General features: G+C 43.3%; 1 protein-coding gene across 6 annotated transcripts in view; it reads right to left on the bottom strand.

The window, feature by feature from the left end:
• Positions 1 to 5311: 5311 nt before the first annotated feature.
• ZFYVE9 (zinc finger FYVE-type containing 9) overlaps positions 5312 to 23359 on the bottom strand; it is a 203573-nt gene continuing 185525 nt past the window's right edge. For 4 of the 6 annotated variants that reach the window (XM_030942771.1, XM_010372025.2, XM_030942770.1 and 1 more), the window contains 6 exons: positions 20347 to 20497; positions 17702 to 17782; positions 14212 to 14374; positions 11900 to 12005; positions 7084 to 7260; positions 5312 to 5939 (listed from right to left, as the gene is read on the bottom strand). In XM_030942771.1, coding sequence (XP_030798631.1) covers positions 5778 to 5939; positions 7084 to 7260; positions 11900 to 12005; positions 14212 to 14374; positions 17702 to 17782; positions 20347 to 20497 — 840 coding nt within the window. In that variant the 3' untranslated portion in view covers positions 5312 to 5777. The remainder of the gene's footprint in view (positions 5940 to 7083; positions 7261 to 11899; positions 12006 to 14211; positions 14375 to 17701; positions 17783 to 20346; positions 20498 to 23359) is intronic. The other 2 variants (XM_010372039.2, XM_030942773.1) reach the window with 2 other exon arrangements.

Genomic DNA, 23359 nt, shown 5'->3' on the forward strand with positions numbered 1-23359 from the left:
AATATTCAAAACTGAAATGTTCTACATTTCTTAGAAATACCCCATCTTCCCCCCCCCTTTTTGAAGCATTAATTCAAGATCAACAAAGCATTCCTCAAGATCACTTTTAAAAAAGGTTAGAAGTGAAGCAAATACATTCAGCTTACTGATCACTATAGTATTGCCTAAGCACAGCTCAAGAACTGAGCTTTGTGTGTGTGTCCTTTTGGGGGATAACAGGGCTGGACCATGCTTCCTTGCCCTTAAAAGCAGAGCTTTTAGTGGGTCACAGAGCAGGAACCACACACAAGTGACTTTTTTCCCCAGGAGCCCTCTGGCCTTTTTTTGAGACGGAGTATCTCTGTCGTCCAGGCTGGAGTGCAGTGGCACGATCTCGGCTCGCTGCAACCCCCGCCTCCCAGATTCAAGCAATTCTCCTGCATCAGGCGCCTGAGTAGCTGGGATTACAGGCGCCCACCGCCGGCACCTGCACCTGGCTGGCCAATCTTATCAGAAATGAGCTATCAAAACTTCCACAGATGTGAGATTTAACACTTAATTGCGGTCACGTGTATGCAACACAGTAATAATCTAGAATGAAAAGGAGGGTGGTTAGCCTTCATAACCTATAGAGCAAAGAAAAGTGGCTGGAAGGGTTCCTGACCCAACCTACTCCTACTCCCCTTAGGGTGTGTATCCAACCCAGTGCTTCCTAAGAGGGTTAGGGACCACTGTGGTTATCCTCTAAAGTTCCAGCCAGCCCTAGGAGTTTCTAAATTCAGGCCTCTGCTGGAAATGGCCTATTTTGATACATAAAAAGTTTTCTATGGCTCCAAAGTTTCTCCTTTGCAACCCATTCAATTTCAGTCTGCTTCTCTGCTCTTTCAAAACAGAACCTCCAGGCTGAGGAAGCAAGACAAAGCCTCCCACCAGACTTGGAGACTGAAGTTCTTAAAAGGCCTTTGTTGTAACCAAAGGCATGCATGTGTCACTGTTGTGGGAGGAGCCTGTCCCAGCCTCATCTTGTCCTGAGATTTATCCACATACAGTAACCACGCCAGACACGGTGGCTCACGCCTGTAATCCTACCACTTTGAAAAGCTGAGGCAGGTGGATCACCTGAGGTCAGGAATTCAAGACCAGCCTGGCCAACATGGAGAAACTCCGTCTCCACTAAAAACAAAAATTAGCTGGACATGGTGGCCGGCGCCTGTAATCCCAGCTACTAGGGAGGCTGAGACACAAGAATTGCTGGAGCCCAGGAAACAGGTTGCAGTGAGCCTAGATTGTACCAATGTACTCCAGCCTGGGTGACAGAGCAAGACTCTGTCTCAAAACAAACACAAATACAGTAACCAAACATTGTAGATTAGTGACTCACCTGCAGCTGGGAGCCAGCTACAACCCAAATCATTTTAAAATTTTCAGTTATTTGATCTCATGCAATGCACGCTTTCTTCTGAATTAGCGAGTTGAATGAACTACGGAAATTTTTTAGAATCAAGAAGTCTTACTTACAATTAAAGGGCAAACTCCTGTGGCTCTAACATTTTTCCTTTCTCATAGCACCATTCTGAAACTTGCATTGTTGCTTCTGGATTTTGACGCCTTGTTTTCCATGGGCAGCTCCCAAAAGACTGTCCCTTAAGTAAGGGCAGCTGCTTTCAGGATGAAACCATGCAACTGAGACTGGCAGATCCTGGGAGCTTGCACCTGGGTCAGCTCCATGGATGGATTTGTTTCTTCTCTGCCTCAGCTGCCCACGCTTTAAAATGACATCATTTCTCCCTACTCCTTAGCCCTTCTGACTACATTACAATCCCTGAATCCCCCCTTGCCATTATTATTATTTTAGCATTATAAAAATAGAAACCAGCCAGGCAAGGTGGCTCACACCTGTAATCCTAACACTTCGGGAGGCCAAGGAGGGCAGATCACCTGAGGTCAGGAGTTCGAGACCAACTTGACCAATGTGAAACCCCATCTCTACTAAAAATACAAAATTAGCTGGGCATGGTGGCGTATGACTGTAATCTAATCCCCGATACTCTGCAGGCTGAGGCTGGAGAATCACTTGAACTTGGGAGGCGGAGGTTGCAGTGAGCCAAGATAGTGCCATTGCACTCCAGCCTGGGGAACAAGAGCAAAACTCTGTCTCAAAAAAAAAAAAACATTACAAACTTGCTAATTCCAGAAACAATGTTCAGCAGGTTGATTGTTGTTTGAAATGTGTTAAATGCATAAATTATTTCCCAGGTGACCTATCTAGAGGTAAATTACCTGAGAATCTTGGGCCCACCAGTGTTCAGGAACCACTGTGGCTGGGGGAAGACAAGACGTGGGGAATTTACAGAATTATTAAATTAATTATTATTAAATGGTAAGCATTTAATAATTCTTAAAAATTTAATAAATTACCAGAATGACAACTCTATTCCTTTTCAGTACAGAAAGATTGCAGTATCTCAATCTTTAAATTTACAATCCAGAAAATTTGCCTATTTTGAAATGTGGTGGTTCAGTCCCTTGCTTTATATAATTCTTACAATATACATTGTATAAAAGCAAGGATAAACAAGGAAAACAATTAACTAGCATTGGCTCTTTTATGCCCAATTCCACAAATGATTTCACTAAACACAGAGGACATTTGATGCCGCTGAGAAAGGATCTGAGGGCCAGAGTTTGTCCTTAGTGGGAGAATTTAAAAGCTTGCACTGAGTCAGAAGTAGTAAGTACTATGGCAAGCAGGAGGATAAACCACAGGAAAACAGGACCAGTCCCTGTAGAAGTTCCAAACTTTTGAGGTATGTTCAGACAAAGCTGGCTATTAGACCAAAAATAAGCTGCCCCTGTTAACAGGTGCTTCCTGTTCTTGTCAGGTTTGGAGGTAGCGGTTCCCAGGGCTTGGCCCTGATAAGCTACTGCTGTGTGGGCTAAGCTTCCCCCTTAGAAGCTCTGAGTACCTCTGAGCCTGTGGGAAAGGTCACAGTAAGAGTTCTGTGCAGCCACCATTGGTAAAACCTTTGGAGAGGCAGATGTCGACTATAAGCTCCCACCTCAGAGAGCAGGATGAACCTACACAGACATTTTACAGACCAGGCCGTTAGGCCTCTGGAAAACAGCTGCCGCTGCAAACAGCTCCACAGCCTGCTGTTGCCTCATGCTAAACCCAGCACTAGCCACTGGGGAGCAGCCTGTCGCTGTCCCAGAGGCCTGCGCTAGTTTCCAGGGAATTCTTGGAGCTGTGCTAATAACTGCAGAAAAACTAGTTTAGCCTTGACTTTCAGAAGATGCCAGTGACAATGGAGTACATTGCCCTAAAGCAGTATTTTCAAAATGTGTGTTGTGGAATCCATTTGGTCTAAGACCAAAATAATTTTTTAATGAAACAGAAAAAGGTCAGAGTGCATCACACATCATGGATAAACCAGATTTTGGTTTCTAATACCACTCCCATTAAAAGAAGCCAGAGCTCCTTGCAGAAATGGCTGATTCCAGGGCTAGGGTAGGGTAACCACAAGATAAGCCTGAAGCATCTTGTTAGGATAGAAATAAAAAAGAAGTGCTCAAAAACAAAAAAGCATGTCACCAGGATGTAGGAGCCAGCTTGAAAGGTCTCTTGTCTAGCTAAAGCTGAGACCATTTGTGTACCAAAATAATGAATTGGAACCACTGAAAAAGGCCAGGCTTGGTGGCTCATGCCTGTAATCCCAGCACTTTGGGAGGCCAAGGTGGGTGGACTGCTTGAGCCCAGAAGTTTGAGGCTGCAGTGAGCTAAGATTGTGACACTGCATTCCAGCATGGATGACAGAGTGAGACACTGTTTCAAAACAAAACAAAAAACAGTCTATGAGTGTATAATGATAATTAAGTGAATAAATAAATTAGGAAGGAAGGGCTTCTGCTTATAGTCGACTACCAAGTGCAACCTGTAAAGGTGGAGAATGTGCTAGAATTGGAAAATCATTTTGCAAACATCATAGTAAAAGATCAGTGCAGGTAACGAACATCAATGCATACTAATTTAAGGGGACACTTTCATAGGCAAGATATTTGCATGGTCTGAAAGTCTATATATACTGGTTATAAGTTCCAGGTGGGGGGATATACAGAGAAGCTGGACAACACCTTGACCAAGTGATCAAAATTTACCACTGTCAATGAGGGAGCAGATGGGTATTCTGGGCAAGTCATTCTGGGCAAAAACACATAACCCGATTCTAAATGTAAGGAAACATCAAACTGAGTTGTTTTCTGTTAAAAAAAAAAAAAAAAAACAGGGTGGGGGTGGGGGGGCATTCACCAAAAATATCAATGAGGCTGAGCACAGTGGGTCACGCCTGTAATCCTAGCAGTTTTGGAGGCAGAGGATGGTGGATCACTTGAGGTCAGGAGTTGGGAGGCAGAGGATAGTGGATCACTTGAGGTCAGGCCTGGCCAACATGGTGAAACCCTGTCTCTACTAAAAATACAAAAAAATTATCTGGGGGTGGTGGCAGGCGTCTGTAATCCCAACTACACCAGAGGCTGAGGCAGGAGAATCGCTTCAACCTGGGGGGCGGAGGTTGCAGCGAGCCGAGATCGCGCCACTGCACTCCAGCCTGGGTGACAGAGCAAGACTGTCTCAAAAAAATACGTATCAATGACATAAAAGATCAAGACGAGTCATGACAGCCATAGCCACATGTGATTCTATACTGGAAGGTTTACTGGAGGGGAAAAATGCTACGAAGATCACTGGGCAGATGCCAGGTTAAAGTATCAAATCAATGTTTGAAGTAGAGAAGTGTCCTACAGTTGTATAAGAGAATGTCCTTATTTTTAGGAAATAAGCATTTAGGAGTAAAGGCCTATGATGTATGCAATTTACTCTCAAATGCCTCAATTTTTTTATGGAGAAGGAGAAAGGGAGAGAGAAACCCTGACAAATCAAATGGGGCAAAATGTTAATAAGTGAACAAGAGGGGAATCTGGGTAGTATGCATGGGTTTTTTTGTACTTGCAACTTTCCTAGAAGTTTAAATTATTTCTCAATAAAATGTATTTTTAAATTCTTCCAGTATTTATAACTAAAAACATCCTGGGTGTATTCCATCAGCATTCACAGAAATACCCAGTTGAATACCTGCCATCCACACAGGCAGATCTCCAGCAATCCTGAACTCAGCTCTGCTCTCCAAATGACATTTACGCTGAGTTGCCCTTCCGAAACTAGAAGAGTAGATTAAGCCCTTGAGTCTTCGATTCACTTCAATGAACAATCTGGTAAACACAAAAATCTAAGTGTGACTTCTACTTGATAAACAGCTGTGATGTAACTGGGACAAGATCAGTGGGGAATTATCCTTTTCATACCAATGCTGTATAAAGAGTGCAAGAATGGATGCTTCATATTTTATTTCCCTTCTGCCCTCCCCATCCCACCCTTGGTGATGGTTGTACCCATTTGAGCATTTCTGAGCACATGACCATAAGTAAATCTTGAGAGAGGAGCGGAATTCTTGTCTAAACAGTAACAGAAGGGGATTAGCTGCGAGGATAGCATAACTGTTGTGCAGGAACAGAAGCTGCCCAGATCTTCTTGGTGGACAATGCATAGAAGACTTAGAATTATGGAACATCTGTCCCCCTAACCACCCTTTCCCACCCGTCTCCCAAACCCCCACTCCCACCCTATTCCCCACCCCATTAATAGTGTTAACAAAAGCTTAATCTTCCAGTTTTAAAGTGCAAATGATTTGGGTATGACTGCTGTTGCAACAAGTCTGAACAGAAAAAAATGAAGTCTTCTCTGTTTATGCGATGTTTTCCAGAATATAAAAGATGAGTTCCATGACGACAGGGCCCTCACTGAGCTGGCAGGCCCCTCCATGGATCACCGGCACCAAGGCGCTGTCCAGATCATTCATGTACTGCGAGGGAAGGGGCTGGCCATTGCTCCCTGCTTGATAGCCAACCTATACCACAGAGAGAAAAGGAGGAGAGGTTACTGAACAGAGGCCTCTCCAGGGCTGAGGGCAAGGAGGCTGAGCAGAAAAGGAGATGTCCTTTTTGGCCATAGGCTAGACATATGGCAGTGAATACAAACTTATCCTCTTTTCTGGATTGTCACTTATCCTGTTGTTTACTCCTCCTGACCACTTGACAACCATGAGGCACTGGGTAAGCCACTTAACCTGTTATGGTCTTAGTTTTCTGGGGAAGGGGAGAGGTGCATAAAAAGGTATGGAGTATCAGAAATAACACCTTAAGCTTTGGTTGTGAAAATTAAAATGAGAAATGTACAATGTACAGCTCCCTAACATAGTAGGAACTGAATATTTGTTCTTGTATCCATCTGTTCATTCATGCACCATCTTCCGAGCACCTACAAACGCAGGGATCCAAAGACGAATGTAACAGGGCCCTGCCCTCAAGAGGCTCACATATTTAGCAGAAAAAAATGCGTTTTCTTTGTTTTACGTGAGGTAATTCCCTCCAGCCGAATTATCAATGTCATTTGAGACAGGACCAGAATACTTCATGAGTATAGCACTGGGCAAGCCGTTAGGTAGAAAATAAATATTTGTTGATTGATGACTAGTTAGGAACTGGGGCCAGACACAACCTTTCATCATTCCCTGATAATGGCACAACCCTGTGCTCGGGAACCAGTTTCTCCTCATAAGCACTCAAGCCAGAAGCAGCTTGCTGGGCAGAATTAACACTCAGGGGGAAGGGTGATCAAGCTGAGTCTACACCCAAGTTCTAAGTGACTCGAAGTTAAAGGGTTGAGGGAACAGAGGTCTGGCAATTTGTAAACATCAAGGCAGGAACTGGCAGGTCCTACCACATGTTCCCCTCTTTATCCCACACTAAGAAGGAAACCAGCTCCTTGGTAAGCCATGCAGGTAAAGAAGCCACAGTTCAAATGGTTCTGAGAGAATCTGACCAAGCATCACATGTGGGTATAGTACTATTAAAGAGAGGGCCAGAACACTGTATCTGGTCAGGCCAGAAGGTCGGAGAATTAAGCTCTCTAGGGTGATGCAAAAAAACTCACATGTCAGAAATACAGATGTTGCCCAAGGCCAGCTTTAAAAGCTGCGGAAGACGTCGTACCTGATCTGAGTCAAGTGTCACACGTAGTCCCAGTTTGGTCATTCCATCTTCCTTCAGAAGCTTCAGGTGAGGACAAAGAGCAAGACAAAAAGCTTTGGCAACATGCTCAGTCAATCTACTATGATCTGCAGGATCACTGAGGCAATTGTGCTGGTCATCGTTTTCTAGGAAAAACACCTGTTCCCCAAACAAAAGAGACTTTTAAACTTGTACCTAGATTTTGGGAGAAGTAGATTAGCTCACTGTATATGAGTACCCTGATTCTCCAAGATCTGCAAGAAGACATGACAGGAACAGGACACCATAAAGTCCCTGGGCCAGGAAAAGTTGGGCATTTATGTCTTCCACCTAAAAAAAACAATCCGTCTCTCCATCTCTGTATCCACAAAATGGCAGCAGAAGCCTGCCTAACTCCCTGCAAGCCTCCACGGTTGCAATGGCACATTCTCAGAACTACAAAAGGCCTCCATTTTGCATTGTATGCCACTAAAAGGTAATCCCTATATGTGGACAATTTACCTAGAAAATGATCTTAAGTCTAAGAGAATGGCCCTTATAGATGATGTGACCCAGCTGCTTTATTTTACAATTACTCTTAGAAGGGAACTGACTGGCTCAAGGGGACAGAAGAACTTAAGAGACAGAGGAAGAGCCGGGCTGAGACTAGCATCTGAGCCTTTTATTGCAGAGCTTTTTGCACCACACAGCCCCGCCACTGCAGAGGCGGGAGCTGTGTCAGCATGCCCACACAGAGCCATGCACTGCACTGTGCACAGGCAGAAGTGGAACACACTTGGAACTGATGACCCAAGTCCTAGCACCATAGAGGAAGGGTCATGAGCAAGTCCCTTAGTCAGAGGACTAAAGGAAGTTAGAGGACTTTTTTTTTTTTTTTTTTTGAAACAAAATCTCGCTCTGTCACCAGGCTGGAGTGCAGTGGCATGACCTCTGGCCACTGCAACCTCCACCTCCTGGATTCAAGTGATTCTCCTGCTTCAGCCTCCCAAATAGCTGGGATTACAGGCATGTGCTGCCATGCCCGGCTAATTTTTGTATTTTTAGTAGAGATGGGGTTTCACCATGTTGGCCAGGCTGGTCTCGAACTCCTGACCTCAGGTGATCTGTCCGCCTTGGCCTCCCAAAGAGCTGGAATTACAGGCATGAACCACTGTACCTGGCCCAAAGGACTTACTTTATTTTTTTTGAGATGGAGTCTCACTCTGTTGCCCACTACCCAGGCTGGAGTGCGGTGGCACGATCTTGGCTCATTACAACCTCCACCTCCCAGGTTCCAGCAATTCTCCTGCCTCAACCTCCCGAGTAAGTGGGACTACAAGTGCACACCACCACACCCAGCTAATTTTCATATTTTTAGTGGAGATGGGGTTTCACCATGTTGGCCAGGTTGGTCTCAAACTCCTGACCTCAGGTGATCCCCCTGCCTCAGCCTCCTAAAGTGCTAGGATTACAGGTGTGAGCCACTGCACCTGGTCCAAAGGACTTCTTTTTTTTTTTTTTTTTTTTTTTGAGATAGTCTTGCTCTGTTGCCCAGGCTAGAGTGCAGTGGCGCAATCTCGGCTCACTGCAACCTCTGCCTCCCAGGTTCAAGCAATTCTCCTGCCTCAGCTTCCCGAGTAGCTAGGATTACAGGAGCCTGCCACCAAGCCAGACAATTTTTGTATTTTTAGTAGAGACGGGGTTTCAGCATGCTGGCTGGGCTGAGGACTTCTTAATAATTAATTTGCCTTGGCTGGGCGCAGTGGCTTACACCTGTAATCCCAGCACTTTGGGAGGCCAAGGCTGGCGGATCACGAGGTCAGGAGATTGAGACCATCCTGCCTAACACGGTGAAACCCCATCTCTACTAAAAATACAAAAAAAAAAAAAAAAAAAAAAAAAAAGCCAGATGTGGTTGCGGCGCCTATGGTCCCAGCTGCTCGGGAGGCTGAAGCAGGAGAATGGCATGAACCTGGGAGGTGGAGCTTGCAGGGAGCCAAGATCGCGCCACTGCACTCCAGCCTGGGCGACAGAGTGGGACTCCGTCTCCAAAAAATAAAAATAAAAAAATTAATTTGTCTCTGTAAAGTGGAAAGCACCTGACTTCTCTGGTTATTGTGAAGATAAAACTGTATAAAGGCAAAATATAAGACCAGGCACAGTGGCTCACACCTGTAATCCCAGTACTTTGGGAGGCTGAGGCGGGTGGATCACAAGGTCAGGAGTTTGAGACCAGCCAGGCCAACATGGTGAAACCCTGTCTCTACTAAAAATACAAAAGTTAGCCGGGCGTGGTGGCACATGCCTGTAGTCCCAGCTACTCAGGAGGCTGAGGCAGGAGAAGCGCCTGAACCCGGGAGGCGGAGGTTGCAGTGAGCCGAGATCACACCATTGCACTCTAGCCTGGGCAACAAGAGCGAGAGACTCCATCTCAAAAAAAAAAAAAAAAAAAAAGGCAAAAATATAAAAGATACAGAAATGCAAATACATGATGTTTCTATATAGCTACTCCTAGCTTACTGTTCCATAATGAGCTTACACGGAGAGGACTACAAAGGAGGCAGCTCCGAAGCCCTGTACCTGGATGCATTGGAGAGTGGTGGCATGAAGTGACAGAGTGGGAGTCAGGAGACCTGAGCACTGGCCCCTGCTCTGCCATTAACCAACATTAGTCACAAAGTTACAGTCACATGACCTGTCTGAGCCTGTTTTCTCATTTGCATCTTAGGATGGGTAGCTTGCCTACCTCACTGCTACTGGGGAGCAAAAAGGAGGGAACAGAGGTCAAACTGCTTTGTAAGCCATAAAGTGTTTTACACGTTCCAGACTCTGCGCTGCTCAAAATGTGTCAAAGGGACAAATCATTACATAGCAAGCAACTAAAAGCCCTTGGCTGCATATGAAATCATGGAGACTGTTATGCAGGATGAGTCCCTTAGGACAGCTGCTCAGAACTGGAGAACCAGGTCTCATCTCTGCTATCAGGAACCAGCCATATGAACCTGAGTAAGAGATTTAACAACCCTGGGTCTGTTTCCTTTTGTGTGAAATGGAAAAGCTAGAAGTCACAGAATTTTTTTTTTTTTTAAATGTAAGAGTTTCAAAGCTGAAAAGAATCCTAGAGATCTTACAATTTAATCTTTTACAAATTAGCATACATGAGGTTCCAAAGTAATAAAGGAATCTAAGCTCTACCTATTTACTCACTGAGAACTTTTTAAATTTTTTTCAAATTTTATTTTTTCTCAGACCTCTTGGGGATGAAGAGAATAAACTTTCTGATCTATATGATATGTACATACAAAAAAGGGTCACTGCCCTGCTCCTCTCATTTGCAAGTGAGCCTCTAATACAGCTTTCAAGGAACAAATTAATACAGTGGGAAAGAGCTTAGGAGTTGGCCAGATCTGGATTTTAATCAGGATTTTATCATTATTTATTTGCCTTGTAATCTTGAGCAAGTTAATTTGTCTCTGAGCTTTAGTTTTGTTTTTTTGTTTGTTATTGGAGACGGAGTTTCGCTCTTGTTGCCCAGGCGGGAGTGCAATGGCACGACCTCAGCTCACCACAACCACCGCCTCCCAGGTTCAAGCGATTCTCCCGCCTCAGCCTCCTGAGTAGCTGGGATTACAGGCATGCACCACCACTCCCAGCTAATTTTTATTTTTAGTAGAGATGGGGTTTCTCCATGTTGGTCAGGCTGGTCTCAAACTCCAGACCTCAGGTGATCTGCTCACGTTGGCCTCCCAAAGTGCTGGATTACAGGCATGAGCCACCGCGCCCGGCCTAGTTTGTTTTTTTGTTGTTGTTTGTTTGTTTGTTTTTTTGAGACAGAGTCTTGCTCTGTTGCCCAGGCTGGATGGAGTGCAGTGGCATGATCTCGGCTCACTGTAACCTCTGCCTCCCGGGTTCAAGCAATTCCCATGCCTCAGCCTCTCAAGCAGCTGGGACTACACGCATGCACCACCACGCCTCAGCTAAGTTTTGTATTTTTAGTGGGTAAGGGGTTTCACCATGTTACCCAGGCTGGTCTTGAATTCCTGACTTCAAGTGATCCACCTACCTCAGCCTCCCAAAATGCTGCGATTACAGGTGTGAGCCACTGTGCCTGGCCTGGTTTTCTTATTAGTGAAATAAGTCTGTTTTTTAAAAACTGTCGTGTTATCTAAGATAGTTTATAAGTGCAGAATAACTGACCCAGCTTTCTGAAGAATACAGCAGAGATGGAATGTACCATTCAGAGATGTACTTGAGTTCCAATGCAAAGAAATCTCTAAAAGTTAGTTCACAGGAAGGAGTATACATCAGACGGGTGCAGGCTGCAACTGGCAGCATTTCTTCCTGGTAATTTCAGATAGATCAGGGGGAATTGGGTATAAACGAGAAAGATTTTTCTCAGAGATATTTTTTTCGTTTTTTTTTTTTTTTTGAGACGGAGCCTAGCTCTGTCACCCAGGCTGGAGTGCAGTGGCCAGATCTCAGCTCACTGCAAGCTCCGCCTCCTGGGTTCACGCCATTCTCCTGCTTCAGCCTTCCGAGTAGCTGGGACTACAGGTGCCCGCCACCTCACCTGGCTAGTTTTTTGTATTTTTAGTAGAGACGGGGTTTCACCGTGTTAGCCAGGATGGTCTCGATCTCCTGACCTCGTGATCCGCCCGTCTCGGCCTCCCAAAGTGCTGGGATTATAGGCTTGAGCCACCGCGCCCGGCCATAGAGATATTTTTTTCTTATCCTACAGAGTCAACCCTGAATGTGGCTCTCGGCCTAGCAAAAAGTTGTGCTCAAAGTGGGTCAAGTATACCAAGTTTCATTTCCTTACCTCTGTCCATCTGATGACTTTTCCATTTGCTTTATATTCTGATCCATGGAATATCTTCACATTTGTTATAGTCTCCATGGACTTCCCATCTATAGGACTTACGACACTAAAATAGAGGCAAAGGAAAGACAGAAGCGGCTCTTGAAGTTAGAAAAGCCATTTTTCCTATCACATTTTGCTGCAGAAGTCTTCCTGCTAATTACACTGGGTACCCTGCTGAATACACCTGTGCAGCACATCATAGCAAGAAGAAGCCACTGTATAAAAATGTACATGAACTGAACTCTTGGGAAAGGATTTATGCACTGCAATAATTCAAAGAATACACATACAGAAAGGAATCATTTTTCCAGGAGCTAGTTCTCTTTAACGTAAAGAAATTGATTAATCAAACCTGCTCTTCTTCTAGTATTCCTTCTTTCAGTGAATGCATGGTCACCCACTCAAGAATCTTATTTTCACTCTGCTCCTGACTGTAATGATACTCGTCATGATATATTCTTCATGTTTGCATACCTGACTTACAAATGAACTTCTGAAGGGGAGGGAATATGATATATTCACCTGTATGTGCTTATATTCCCATTACTGATCCACTGCTTGGAACTTAGGAGTCTAATAAATATTTATTAAGAATCATTTACTGGGCATGGTGGCTCACACCTGTAATCCCAGCACTTTGGGAGGCTGAGGTGGGAGGACTGTGTGAGCTCAGGAGTTCGAGACCAGCATCAGCAACATGGCAAAACCCCACCTCTATTAAAATACAAAAAATTAGCCAGCCAATAGTGGTACACGCCTATAATCCCAGCTACTGGGCAGGCTGAGGCATGAGAATCACTTGAACCTGGGAGGCGGAGGTTGCAGTGAGCCGAGCTCGCACCACTGTACTCCTGCCTGGGCTACAGAGTGAGATTCTGTCTCCAAGAAAAAAAAAAAAAGAAAAAGGAATTATTTGACCAAGTTGCTACTTATGACAGTGCTGGTATAAACAAGTATCTATGTATCTGTCATAACACATTTCCTTTAGTGCTAAATTATCACTCCTAGATTCCTAAACAGAAAGGCCACTACTGACAGTCATTTCCTCCCTGAAATACAACAAGTATAAATATGTGGAGATACACATTCATTCTGATTAGATTTCAAAATAATTGGCACAAAGATTCTAAACTTTCCCTAACAATTTTCAAACCTGTTTATGTTCTTGAATCTCTATGTATTTTTTTTTTCTCTTGAGACAGAGTTTCGCTCTTGTTGCCCAGGCCGGAGTGCAATGGCATGATCTCGGCTCACCGAAACCTCTGCCTCCCAATTCAAGTGAGTCTCCTGCCTCAGCCTCCTGAGTAGCTGGGATTACAGGCATGTGCCACTATGCCCAGCTAATTTTGTATTTTTAGTAGAGATGAGGTTTCTCCATGTTGGTCAGGCTGGTCTTGAACTCCCAACCTCAGGTGATCCACCTGCCTCGGCCTCCCAAAGTGCTGGGATTACAGGCATGAGCCACCACACCAGGCTAAATCTCTATGTATTAAAAGTCGAATCTAACTTAAACTTCAGTATCAGGCATTCACTTCATTTAGTCAAAATTACTTGAATTTAAGTTTAATTTCTAATTCATCAAAAAAAATTTTTTAACAAAAAAAAAAAAAAAAGAGCACCCTTTGTTGTGTAGAATCCTTTGAGAAAGGATACAAAGTTCAGTTTGTAATGTATAAATGCAATGTTTTCCAGCTTGTCCCTGAATGTCTGGGTATGAGAAAAAGAAAGGGGTGAGGGGAAAGAAAAGTGTCAAGGATGTCTCCAAGGTTTTGGCTTGAACCATTAGAATAGAGTTGTCGAACACTGAGAAAGAATATAGAATTTGAAGCCCAAGAAGGTGGTTTTAAGAGCTAGTCTTATCACTTCCTAGCTTTGTAGACCTGAAAAGTCACTTAGCCTTTTGGTACTTGTTTACTCATTTATAGAATGGAAATGTTAACACCTGTTATTATATCAAACAAAACAATGTTGGCAAAAATGTGTTGTAAATCTTAAAAGGCTCAGGTATTACTGTTATCTCAATAACTATAGAGGGACTCTTTTGTTTCATCAACCCCTCTACTTATATTCCTCTCAAAAATACATACGGAAACTCCTTCAGAAACTAACTTACAAAACCAGAAATTTAAAATTATATGTTAAGCATACAAAGCAGTCTTTCTTAGGCAGGGCTTTCAGTAAAGCTATAAAACACCAATGTAGACAGCAGACAAAACCCAGAGCCTAACCTATAACTAAAAGCCACAAGGGGGGACATGTACTGCATTTACCCCTTGCTAACGTTCTTGTCATCATCCACCCACTGGATGTGGATGTGCTCCTGGGGATCCTCCGCATCCGCCTTCCCACAGGTGATGGTGAAGTCCTTCATCTCTCGCAGTGCCTGCCTCAAGGAATCCATGTTCTCTGCAGTAATCTGGACCATAACGCCATCTAGCAATCAATACAAAGCCAAAGAAGAGGCAAATGAAACACAGCACCTGGCATCTAGCAAATCCCTCCGAGTTAAATGTAAATCTTTGCTCTGCTTTCCAAAGCTGACTGATACAGAGGTTTGCTCTTTGAGCTGAACCTCTTACTGAAAGTGTTGTGAAAAGCAATGCCAAGATTAAAACACTTGCTAGTTGATTTCACTTCAAACACAACTAAGTTGATTTGACTTCAGACACAGCTAAGAATTTCTCCTGAGACTACTTAAGGGGAAAACTTAAAAACAGTCACCTTCCTCTGGACACACTGAACATTTTGTTCCTATTTTCACTCCTGCATTTATCATCCTCTGATCATATTTATTTGTTTGCATCTCCATCTCTCTCACCTTACTATGACTGCCTGGCATAGAGTGAATGCCCCATAAATGTTTCTAAATAAATCACTGAATAAATTATAGTAGTGGGCTTGGAGATAAATCCATTTATTGACTAGCAAATAAGGCAAATCTACCACCGAGTTTCATATGGGCTATCAGATAACTAACAGATGGTAACTTTTTCAGCTGCTACCTACCTGAGTTGAAGGCAAACACTGAAATTGAGAGTAAAAGTTGTCACATGCTGAGCAATTACTCTGCTTCATTGACACACAATGAAATAATTTCTAAAGAGTCTCAATAAAAATTTCATAAACAGGCAGCCAATTGCTCCACTGAAACACAAAAATGAAATGCAAGACCCAAGAAATTACCAACCCAGACACATAAACACATAATTTTTAACATGCTGCTTTGAATTGGTAAGGATCTGTGTCAGGTCAATTTATCTTTTTTTTTTTTTTAAAGAAACGACTGCCCAGGTTGGAGCACAGTGGCTATTCACAGGGACAATCATAGTGCACTGCAGCCTCAAGCTCCTGGACTCACAGGGTCCTCCCACCTCAGCCTCCCAAGTAGCTGGTACTATAGGCATATGCCACCATGCCCAGTTCATTTTATCATTTAACAACATTTAAGGGGTATTTTAAAATCACCTTGTGAAGTCACAATTTCAACTATAGTCAACACTTGATCATATAGGCTTTAACTAGTTGCTTTAGACCAAATGACTTTTAACTCCTAGATTTTAAGAAAACAGTCCTTTCTTAGGCTGGGTATGGTGGCTCATGCCTGTAATCCCAGCACTTTGGGAGGCTGAGCCTGGTGGATCATTTGAGGTCAGGAGCTCAACACCAGCCTGACCAACATGGTGGAACCCCATCTCTACTAAAAATACAAAAACATTAGCTGGGCGTGTTGGTGCACAACTGTTATTTCAGCTACTCAGAAGGCTGAGACAGGAGAATCACTTGAGGTAGAAGTTGCAATGAGCCAAGATTGTGCCACTGTACTCCAGCCTGAGCTACAAGTAAGACTCCATCTCAAAAAACAGAAAAAAAAAAAAAAAAACAACCCAAAAACCTCTTAGACTTTGTAACAATTTATTAACGGCATGTTTCTGTTTTGTAGTCAGAGTTGTAAATTTTTGTTGTAAAATAGTGCACTCTGTGTTTCACTCACTGTTTTATTAAATTTACCAAAAGAAGACCAAAGCCAGTATCTATAAATATATGTAAGATTATCTATGTATTTCAATCAACACACTGGAATCCAGCCCTAAGAAAGGCCTTTTTTTTCCCCAAGACAGAGTCTCGCTCTGTCGCCCAGGCTGGAGCACAGTGTTGTGATCTCGGCTCACTGCGAGCTCTGCCTCCCAGGTTCACGCCATTCTCCTGCCTCAGCCTCCCGAGTAGCTGGGACTACAGGTGCCGGCCATCACGCCCATCTAATTTTTTGTATTTTTAGTAGAGACGGGGTTTCACCGTGTTAGCCAGGATGGTTTCAATCTCCTGACCTCGTGATCCTGCCCACCTCAGCCTCCCAAAGTGCTGGGATTACAGGTGTGAGCCACCACACCTGGCTTTTCTGTTGCCCAGGCTGGAGTGCAATGGCGCGATCTCGGCTCACTGCAACCTTTGCTTCCCTGCTTCCCAGGTTCAAGCGATTCTCCTGCCTCAGCCTCGCAAGTGCAGGGATTACAGGCATGTGCCACCACGCTGGGCTGTTTTTTTTGTATTTTTACTTGAGATGGGGTTTCACCATGTCGGCCAGGCTGGTCTCGAACTCCTGACCTCAAGTGATCTGCCCTCCTCAGCCTCCCAAAGTGCTGGGATTACAGGCATGAGCCATTGCATCCAGCCTAAGAAAGGACTGTTTTTACACAGAGCTTTGGAGTGAGCTACTGTAATAATGAAAACCTGTCATCATGTAAGGCAGACTACATTTTCCATAAATGGCCATATCTCCCATCTTATTTTTCTACAATGCTATCTTCCCATTCTCCCATGTAGAAGTGAAGTGTAATTCCCCTCCCTTTTTCCAACACCAGAGTATGGTGGAAATGACACAATATAACTTTAAAGGATGGGTCACAAAAGGCAATGCAGCTTCCACCTTCTTGCTAGAACATTCATGTTTGGAGTCCTGAACCACCATGTAAGAAGTCCAACTATCCCAAGGCTACCAAGCCATGTTAAGGGGTCCCCACGGAAGTACGCCAGTCACCACTCCTAGTCTTTAAATCATCCCAGGCCAGGCCTCAGATGTATGTGTGAACAAACCTTCATATAATTCTAGCTCCCAGTCATCAGAGAACTTCAAGTCATCCCAACTAAGACTCCAAACATCATGAAGCAGGGTTAAACCATCCCTGCATTGCCCTGTCAAGATTCCTGATCTAGAGGATAAGCAAGCACGATAAAATGGTTGTTTTAAGCCAGCTGTTATGAAATAAGAGTAACCAGATCAAAACACAATGAATAACCAACAAAGAAAATAAACGGTGTGCCAATTAGCCTTTAGTTTAATTAACTTTTGTCAACATGTCTGTCATGTCTAATTATAGCAAACTAGCAGCCAGCACATCCCATTTTGCACTCCAAATGATGACAACAGCATTCTTGTGGACAGGAGAGACTGACTTTCATCTACACACTTACATATTAATATTTCCACCCAATGATACATTTGAACTCAGACTACATGCCCTCAGGTACCTTATCCCAGAGCTCTGAAAGGCCATCTCCTAGTTTTAATGTCATTGTCACATGGTATTCCTGCCACTTACTCCTTTCTTTAGAGAACTAAGCACTCTCATGGCAGTTTTAATTTGCTGAAGAGATGCTACTGAATAAACAGGAGTCAGACATCTACAGCAGAAGTGTAAAGGATTCCCTTTATGTACATAAGTTCAATCCTTATTATAAGGACTGAACAAATTCATTCCTTACCTTCCACAATACTGGACTTGGCAAGGTATCCAGAAGAGGATTTCAGAGCGCCACTGAACACAAAGAAACTGGCACCAGTCACTAAAACAGCAATAGAAATAGTTTAGTAAGACAGACCCTAAGCTGGAGGGATTGAGAACAATAATGAAATATTCAGAAGTTGAGAATTTCAACCACCATCATACAGAAAATTAAATAAAAAAATCAAATCTGTATTTCACAATAAACATGTAACCAATAATTCTGATGCTTACAATAGTTCTGGGAACAAGGTTTTAAGATATACTCCTCCATTTTGTTTTGTTCTTCCTCTAATTAAGAATTCAAGTATCTTACAAGAAAAGGAGTCTTAATGGTTGAGGTCAGGGGTTGGCAAGCTATAGCCTGCTTGGCCTCCAGCCTGCTTTTGTAAACAAAATTTTATTGGAACACAGCCATATCCATTCATTTACTTACTTACTTTCACCCATTGGTGCTGGTTCTGGCCTTCTGTAGCTATACAGAAGTTCAGCCTTATTTCCACATAATAAAACACCGTAAGAATTGAGATGGCTATTTTTTCATCCCCTTCTAATCTCTACCTTTCCAGGTTAAACATTCATACTTTATTCAAGAAGGCTTACTTTGACCTAGGCTCCAGCTTTCTCACAGGTATTGAATCATCCTCTGGAGACCCTCTAGTTTTATGACTATATTTTCATTAATGATATACAAAACTTATTTGAATATTCTAGATACAATATGACTAATAAGGAGCATTGTATCCTTAACACCTACCTTATTTTGGATACTGCATTTGAATATACCTGTGCTAAATACCTTTTATACCTTTACTGAATAACTGATTTTAAAAATATATTGGCTGGCTGTGGTGGCTCATGCCTGTAATCCCAGCACTGAAGCTGAGACAGATGGATTCACTTGAGGCCAAGAGTTCGAGACCAGCCTGGCCAACATGGTGAAACCCTGTCTCTACTTAAAATATAAAAATTAGCTGGGTGTGGTGATGCATGCCTGTAATCCCAGGATTACTCAGGAAGCCAAGGCAGAGAATCGCTTCAATCCAGGAGGCAGAGGTTGCAGTGAGCTGCGATCACACTACTGCACTCTAGCTGGGTGACAGAGCGAGACTCTGTCTCTGTCTCTCTCTCATTGAATATATAGATATATCATATTTCATATCTATCTATATAGATACATATTAAAGACAGTGACCTACTGTATTCCTACTAGACAAGTGTTTCACAAAACATACGAAGGAACACTGGCTTTGGAGAAACTCTGAGGAAAAAAAGACTTGTGGTTCAAATAAACTTGGGAATAGTTAGAAGCTATCTTCCTCTTGATAAATTAGATTACACACCACCTTGTTAATGGATCTATAAAGTCCCATAGTAAAGAAGCCTGTCTAAGCTTGTTTAAAACACAGGGTTTGTTCTTTTTTTTTTTGAGACAGAGTTTCACTCTTGTTGCCCAGGCTGGAGTGCAATGGTACAATCTTAGCTCACTGCAACCTCTGTCTCCCGGATTCAAGCGATTCTCCTGCCTCAGCCTCCCAAGTAGCTGGGATTACAGGCATGCGCCATGACGCCTAGCCAACTTTTTTGTATTTTTACAAATACAAAAGATGTGGTTTCCCCATGTTGTTTAGGCTAGTCTCGAACTCCAGACCTTAGGTAATCCATCCACCTCAGCCTCCCAAAGTGCTGAGATTACAGGTGTGAGCCACCATGCCCAGCTCTTTTTTTTTTTTTTTTTTTTTTAGAGACAGGGTCTTGCTATGTTGCCCAGGCTTGTCTTGAACTCCTTAGCTCAAATGATGCTCTTGCCTCGACCTCCCAAAGTGCTGGGATTATAGGTATGAGCCACCGCAGCTGGCCTAACACAGGGTTTCTTAGATGAAATGTATTAAGCAAGACTTATGTTTTCATGTGAACAGTTTTTAACACCATAGAGCCTAAGAAAACACTTTAGGTAATGTCTCTTGAGCAATGCTTCTCAAAGTCGAATGTGCACTTGAATCACACAGAGATCTCATTAAAATGCAAATTTTGATTAGCGAATCTGGGGTGTGGAGACCACATTCTGAATAGCCCTGAACCTTCCTTCAGAATCCTGTCAATTAATTAGCATTCTGTGGGAATGGTCATCTAACAAGCTTCAAATTTACCTAAACATACTCTCATTATGGGGCCCAGTCTCGCCTTCAAATGCCAGTGCTGGCCCTGTCAATATCCTAAGGGCAACTTTTCTTTCTTTTTTTTTTTTTTTATAAATTATTATACTTTAAGTTCTACGGGTACATGTGCACAACATACAGGTTTGTTATATAAGTATACACATGCCATGTTGGTTTGCTGCACCCATCAACTCGTCATTTACATTAGGTCTTTCTCCTAATGCTATCCCTCCCTCCTAAAGGCATATTTTCAAAATAGTTCCCTCAGTAACAGATATCCCATTTGCAACTCTGAGTCTGCCCACTTGAGGAGTCAACATAATCCTGAAGAATATGGTTGGAAAGGTTAATTAATTTGTTTGTGGTCACCTATCTAGAAAGTGAGTGTTAGGGGACTGAGGTATCTAACTGTCCAAATCCAGTATAATTTTCCATTATCATAATCTCAACCAGCTCAAATGCTCACCTTTTCTGGGCTGATTGTGAATACTGATAGCCTGGGTCTGATAGTTTCCGTCATCATTCTGCACACACACAAGATGAGAGTCTGCCTTTTCATTGAAGCAGGCACCTCCTGCCAGGACATGCTCATTGGACTTGTTCATGGCTTTCATCATCTGCAATCAAAGAGAGAACCCTTTTCTTGCAAGAATGGGCATTTTTCTATCTGACATGGAGCAACTCCATCTTCTCAAAAACAAAACTAAGAGAATATTACATATTAAAGCGACAAAAAGGGCCACCAAATAATGAAACAAAGTAAAAAAAAAAAAAAAAAATCAGTCACCATTGACAAATCAACGTATACAAAAATTCCCTGTACATTTTACAAGCGATTTGTACTATGACCTAATAAGCACAAAACACATTTTGCATTCATTTTTTGTCTTATTGCTGCACTGAACTCAAGTAGCTAAAAATAGTTTAGCTAACTGTAGTTTCTCCTATATACTAGATTCTCTGAGGGATTTAGATTTAGAGGGAAGATTCAACTTCCAAAGGAGTGAATCTTCCCTCTAAAAACATATGAAATTCATTGTTTCTTAATTTTACTAACTTATGTTCAAGATCTTTAATGAAATTAGCTACTAATATTTTGCTTTATTCGTCTCAAAAGATTTAACATAATTCTGAACTAATCCAAAAAAAAAAATTCATGGGCCACTGTTTTGCATGTAATATGTGAGAACTCACCTTGATGTTAAACTCCAGCCCCTGGCTGAAACAGGTTAATGATAATTTGTTGTTATTTATTTATTTATTTAATTGAGACGGAGTCTCGCTCTGTTGCCCAGGCTGGAGTGCAGTGGTGCGATCTTGGTTCACTACAACCTCTGCCTCCTGGGTTCACGCCATTCTCCTGCCTCAGCCTCCCGAGTAGCTGGGACTACAAGTGCCTGCTACCATGCCGAGCTATTTCTTTTGTATTTGTGTAGAGACAGAATTTCACCATGTTAGCCAGGTCTCGATCTCCTGACCTCATGATCTGCCCGCCTCGGCCTCCCAAAGTGCTGGGATTACAGGCATGATTACACCACACCCAGCCGACACCATTTTTTTTTTTTTTAAAGAGATAAGGATCTCACTATGTTGTCCAGGCTGGATTCGAGCTCCTGGGCTCAGGTGATCCTCCCACCTCAGCCTCTTGAGTAGCTGGGGTTATACAGGCACATGCCACCTGGCCCAGCTAGGTTAATGATAATTTGTTTTTATTTCCCATTTTTTCCTTCATCTCATCCCATTTGTCCAACTTTCTGATCTAATCCTTTAAAATTGAGCCTTTAAAAATCTAATTCGAAACTTATTTTGTTTTACTCCCCTGTTCCTCCTATAAGTTGTAGTGTTGCGGGCCAGGCCCGGTGGCTCACGCCTGTAATCCCAGCACTTTAGGAGGTCGAGGTGGGTGAATCACTTGAGATCAGGAGTTCAAGACCAGCCTGGCTAACATGGTAAAACCCCATCTCTACTAAAACTACAAAAAAAAATTAGCTGGGTGTGGTGGTGGGTGCCTGTAATTCCAGCTACTGGGAAGGCTGAGGCAGGAGAATCACTTGACCCCAAGAGGTGGAGGTTGCAGTGAGCCAAGATTGCGCTACTACACTCCAGCCTGGGCAACACAGGGAGACTCCATCTCCAAAAAAAAAGCTGTAGTGCTGTCAGAATTGTTTGACTCCATCTTGAACAGGGGTTGGGTAAAATGAGGCTGAAACCTGCTGGGCTGCATCCAAGGAGGTTAGGCATTCTTAGTCGGGATGATAGGAGGTCAGCACAAGATACAGGTCACAAAGACCCCACTGATAAAAACAATGCTGTAAAGAAGCTGCCAAAACCCGCCAAAACCAAGATGGTGATGAAAGTGACCACTGGAGGTCCTCACTGCTCATTATATGCTAATTATAATGCATTAGCATGCTAAAAGACACTCCCACCCATGCATGACAGTTTACAAATGCCATGGCAATGTCAGGAAGTTACCCTATATAGTCTAAAAAGGGGAAGAACCCTAAGTTCCAGGAATTCCCCACCCCTTTCCCAGAAAACCCTTTGTTTAGCATATAATCAAGAAATACCGTAAGTATACTCAGCCAAGCAGCCCATGACACTGCTCTGCCTATGGAGCAGTCATTCCTTTATTCCTTTTTTGAGATGGAGTCTCGCTCTTGTTGCCCAGGCTGGAGTGCAATGGCATGATCTCGGCGCACTGCAACCTCTGCCTCCCAGGTTCAAGCAATTCTCCTTCCTCAACCTCCTGAGTAACTGGGATTACAGGCGCCTGCCACCATGCCTGGCTAATTTTTGTACTTTTAGTAGAGATGGGGTTTTGCCATGTTGGCCAGGCTGCTCTCGAACTCCTGATCTCAGGTGATCTGCCCGCCTTGGCCTCCCAAATTGCTGGGATTACAGGCATGACCCACCAAGCCTGGCCTTTTTTTTTTGAGATGGAATTTCACTCTTGTTGCCCAGGCTGGAGCGCAATGGCATGATCTCAGCTCACTGCAACCTGCTTGCCTCCTAGGTTCAAGCGATTCTCCTGCTTCGGCCTCCCGAATAGCTGGAATTACAGGCACCTATAACCACACCCAACTAATATTTTTGTATTTTTGGCAGAGACGAGGTTTCAACATGTTGGCCAGGAGGGTCTCGAACTCCTGACCTCTGGTGATCCACCCGCCTCAGCCTCCCAAAGTGCTGAGATTACAAGCATGAGCCACCGCGCTCGGCCTATTCCTTTACTTTCTAATAAACTTGTTTTCACTTGTACTCACCTGCGCGAGATGCAAGAATCCTCTCTTGGGGTTTAGATCTGGATCCCTTTCCAGTAACAGTACCACAGTGTCCCATTCCCCCCCCCCCCCCACCCTCTGCATCGTCTCTATGTCTCTCCTGAATCTCATACAAACAGAACTATATGACCTGTGACAACTGTGTCTGGCTTCCTCACTTGGCATAAAGTTTAGAAAGCTAACCCACATTGTAGC

The sequence above is a fragment of the Rhinopithecus roxellana genome, chromosome 12 (genome assembly GCF_007565055.1).
Source record: "Rhinopithecus roxellana isolate Shanxi Qingling chromosome 12, ASM756505v1, whole genome shotgun sequence".
Taxonomy (NCBI): Eukaryota; Metazoa; Chordata; class Mammalia; order Primates; family Cercopithecidae; genus Rhinopithecus; species Rhinopithecus roxellana.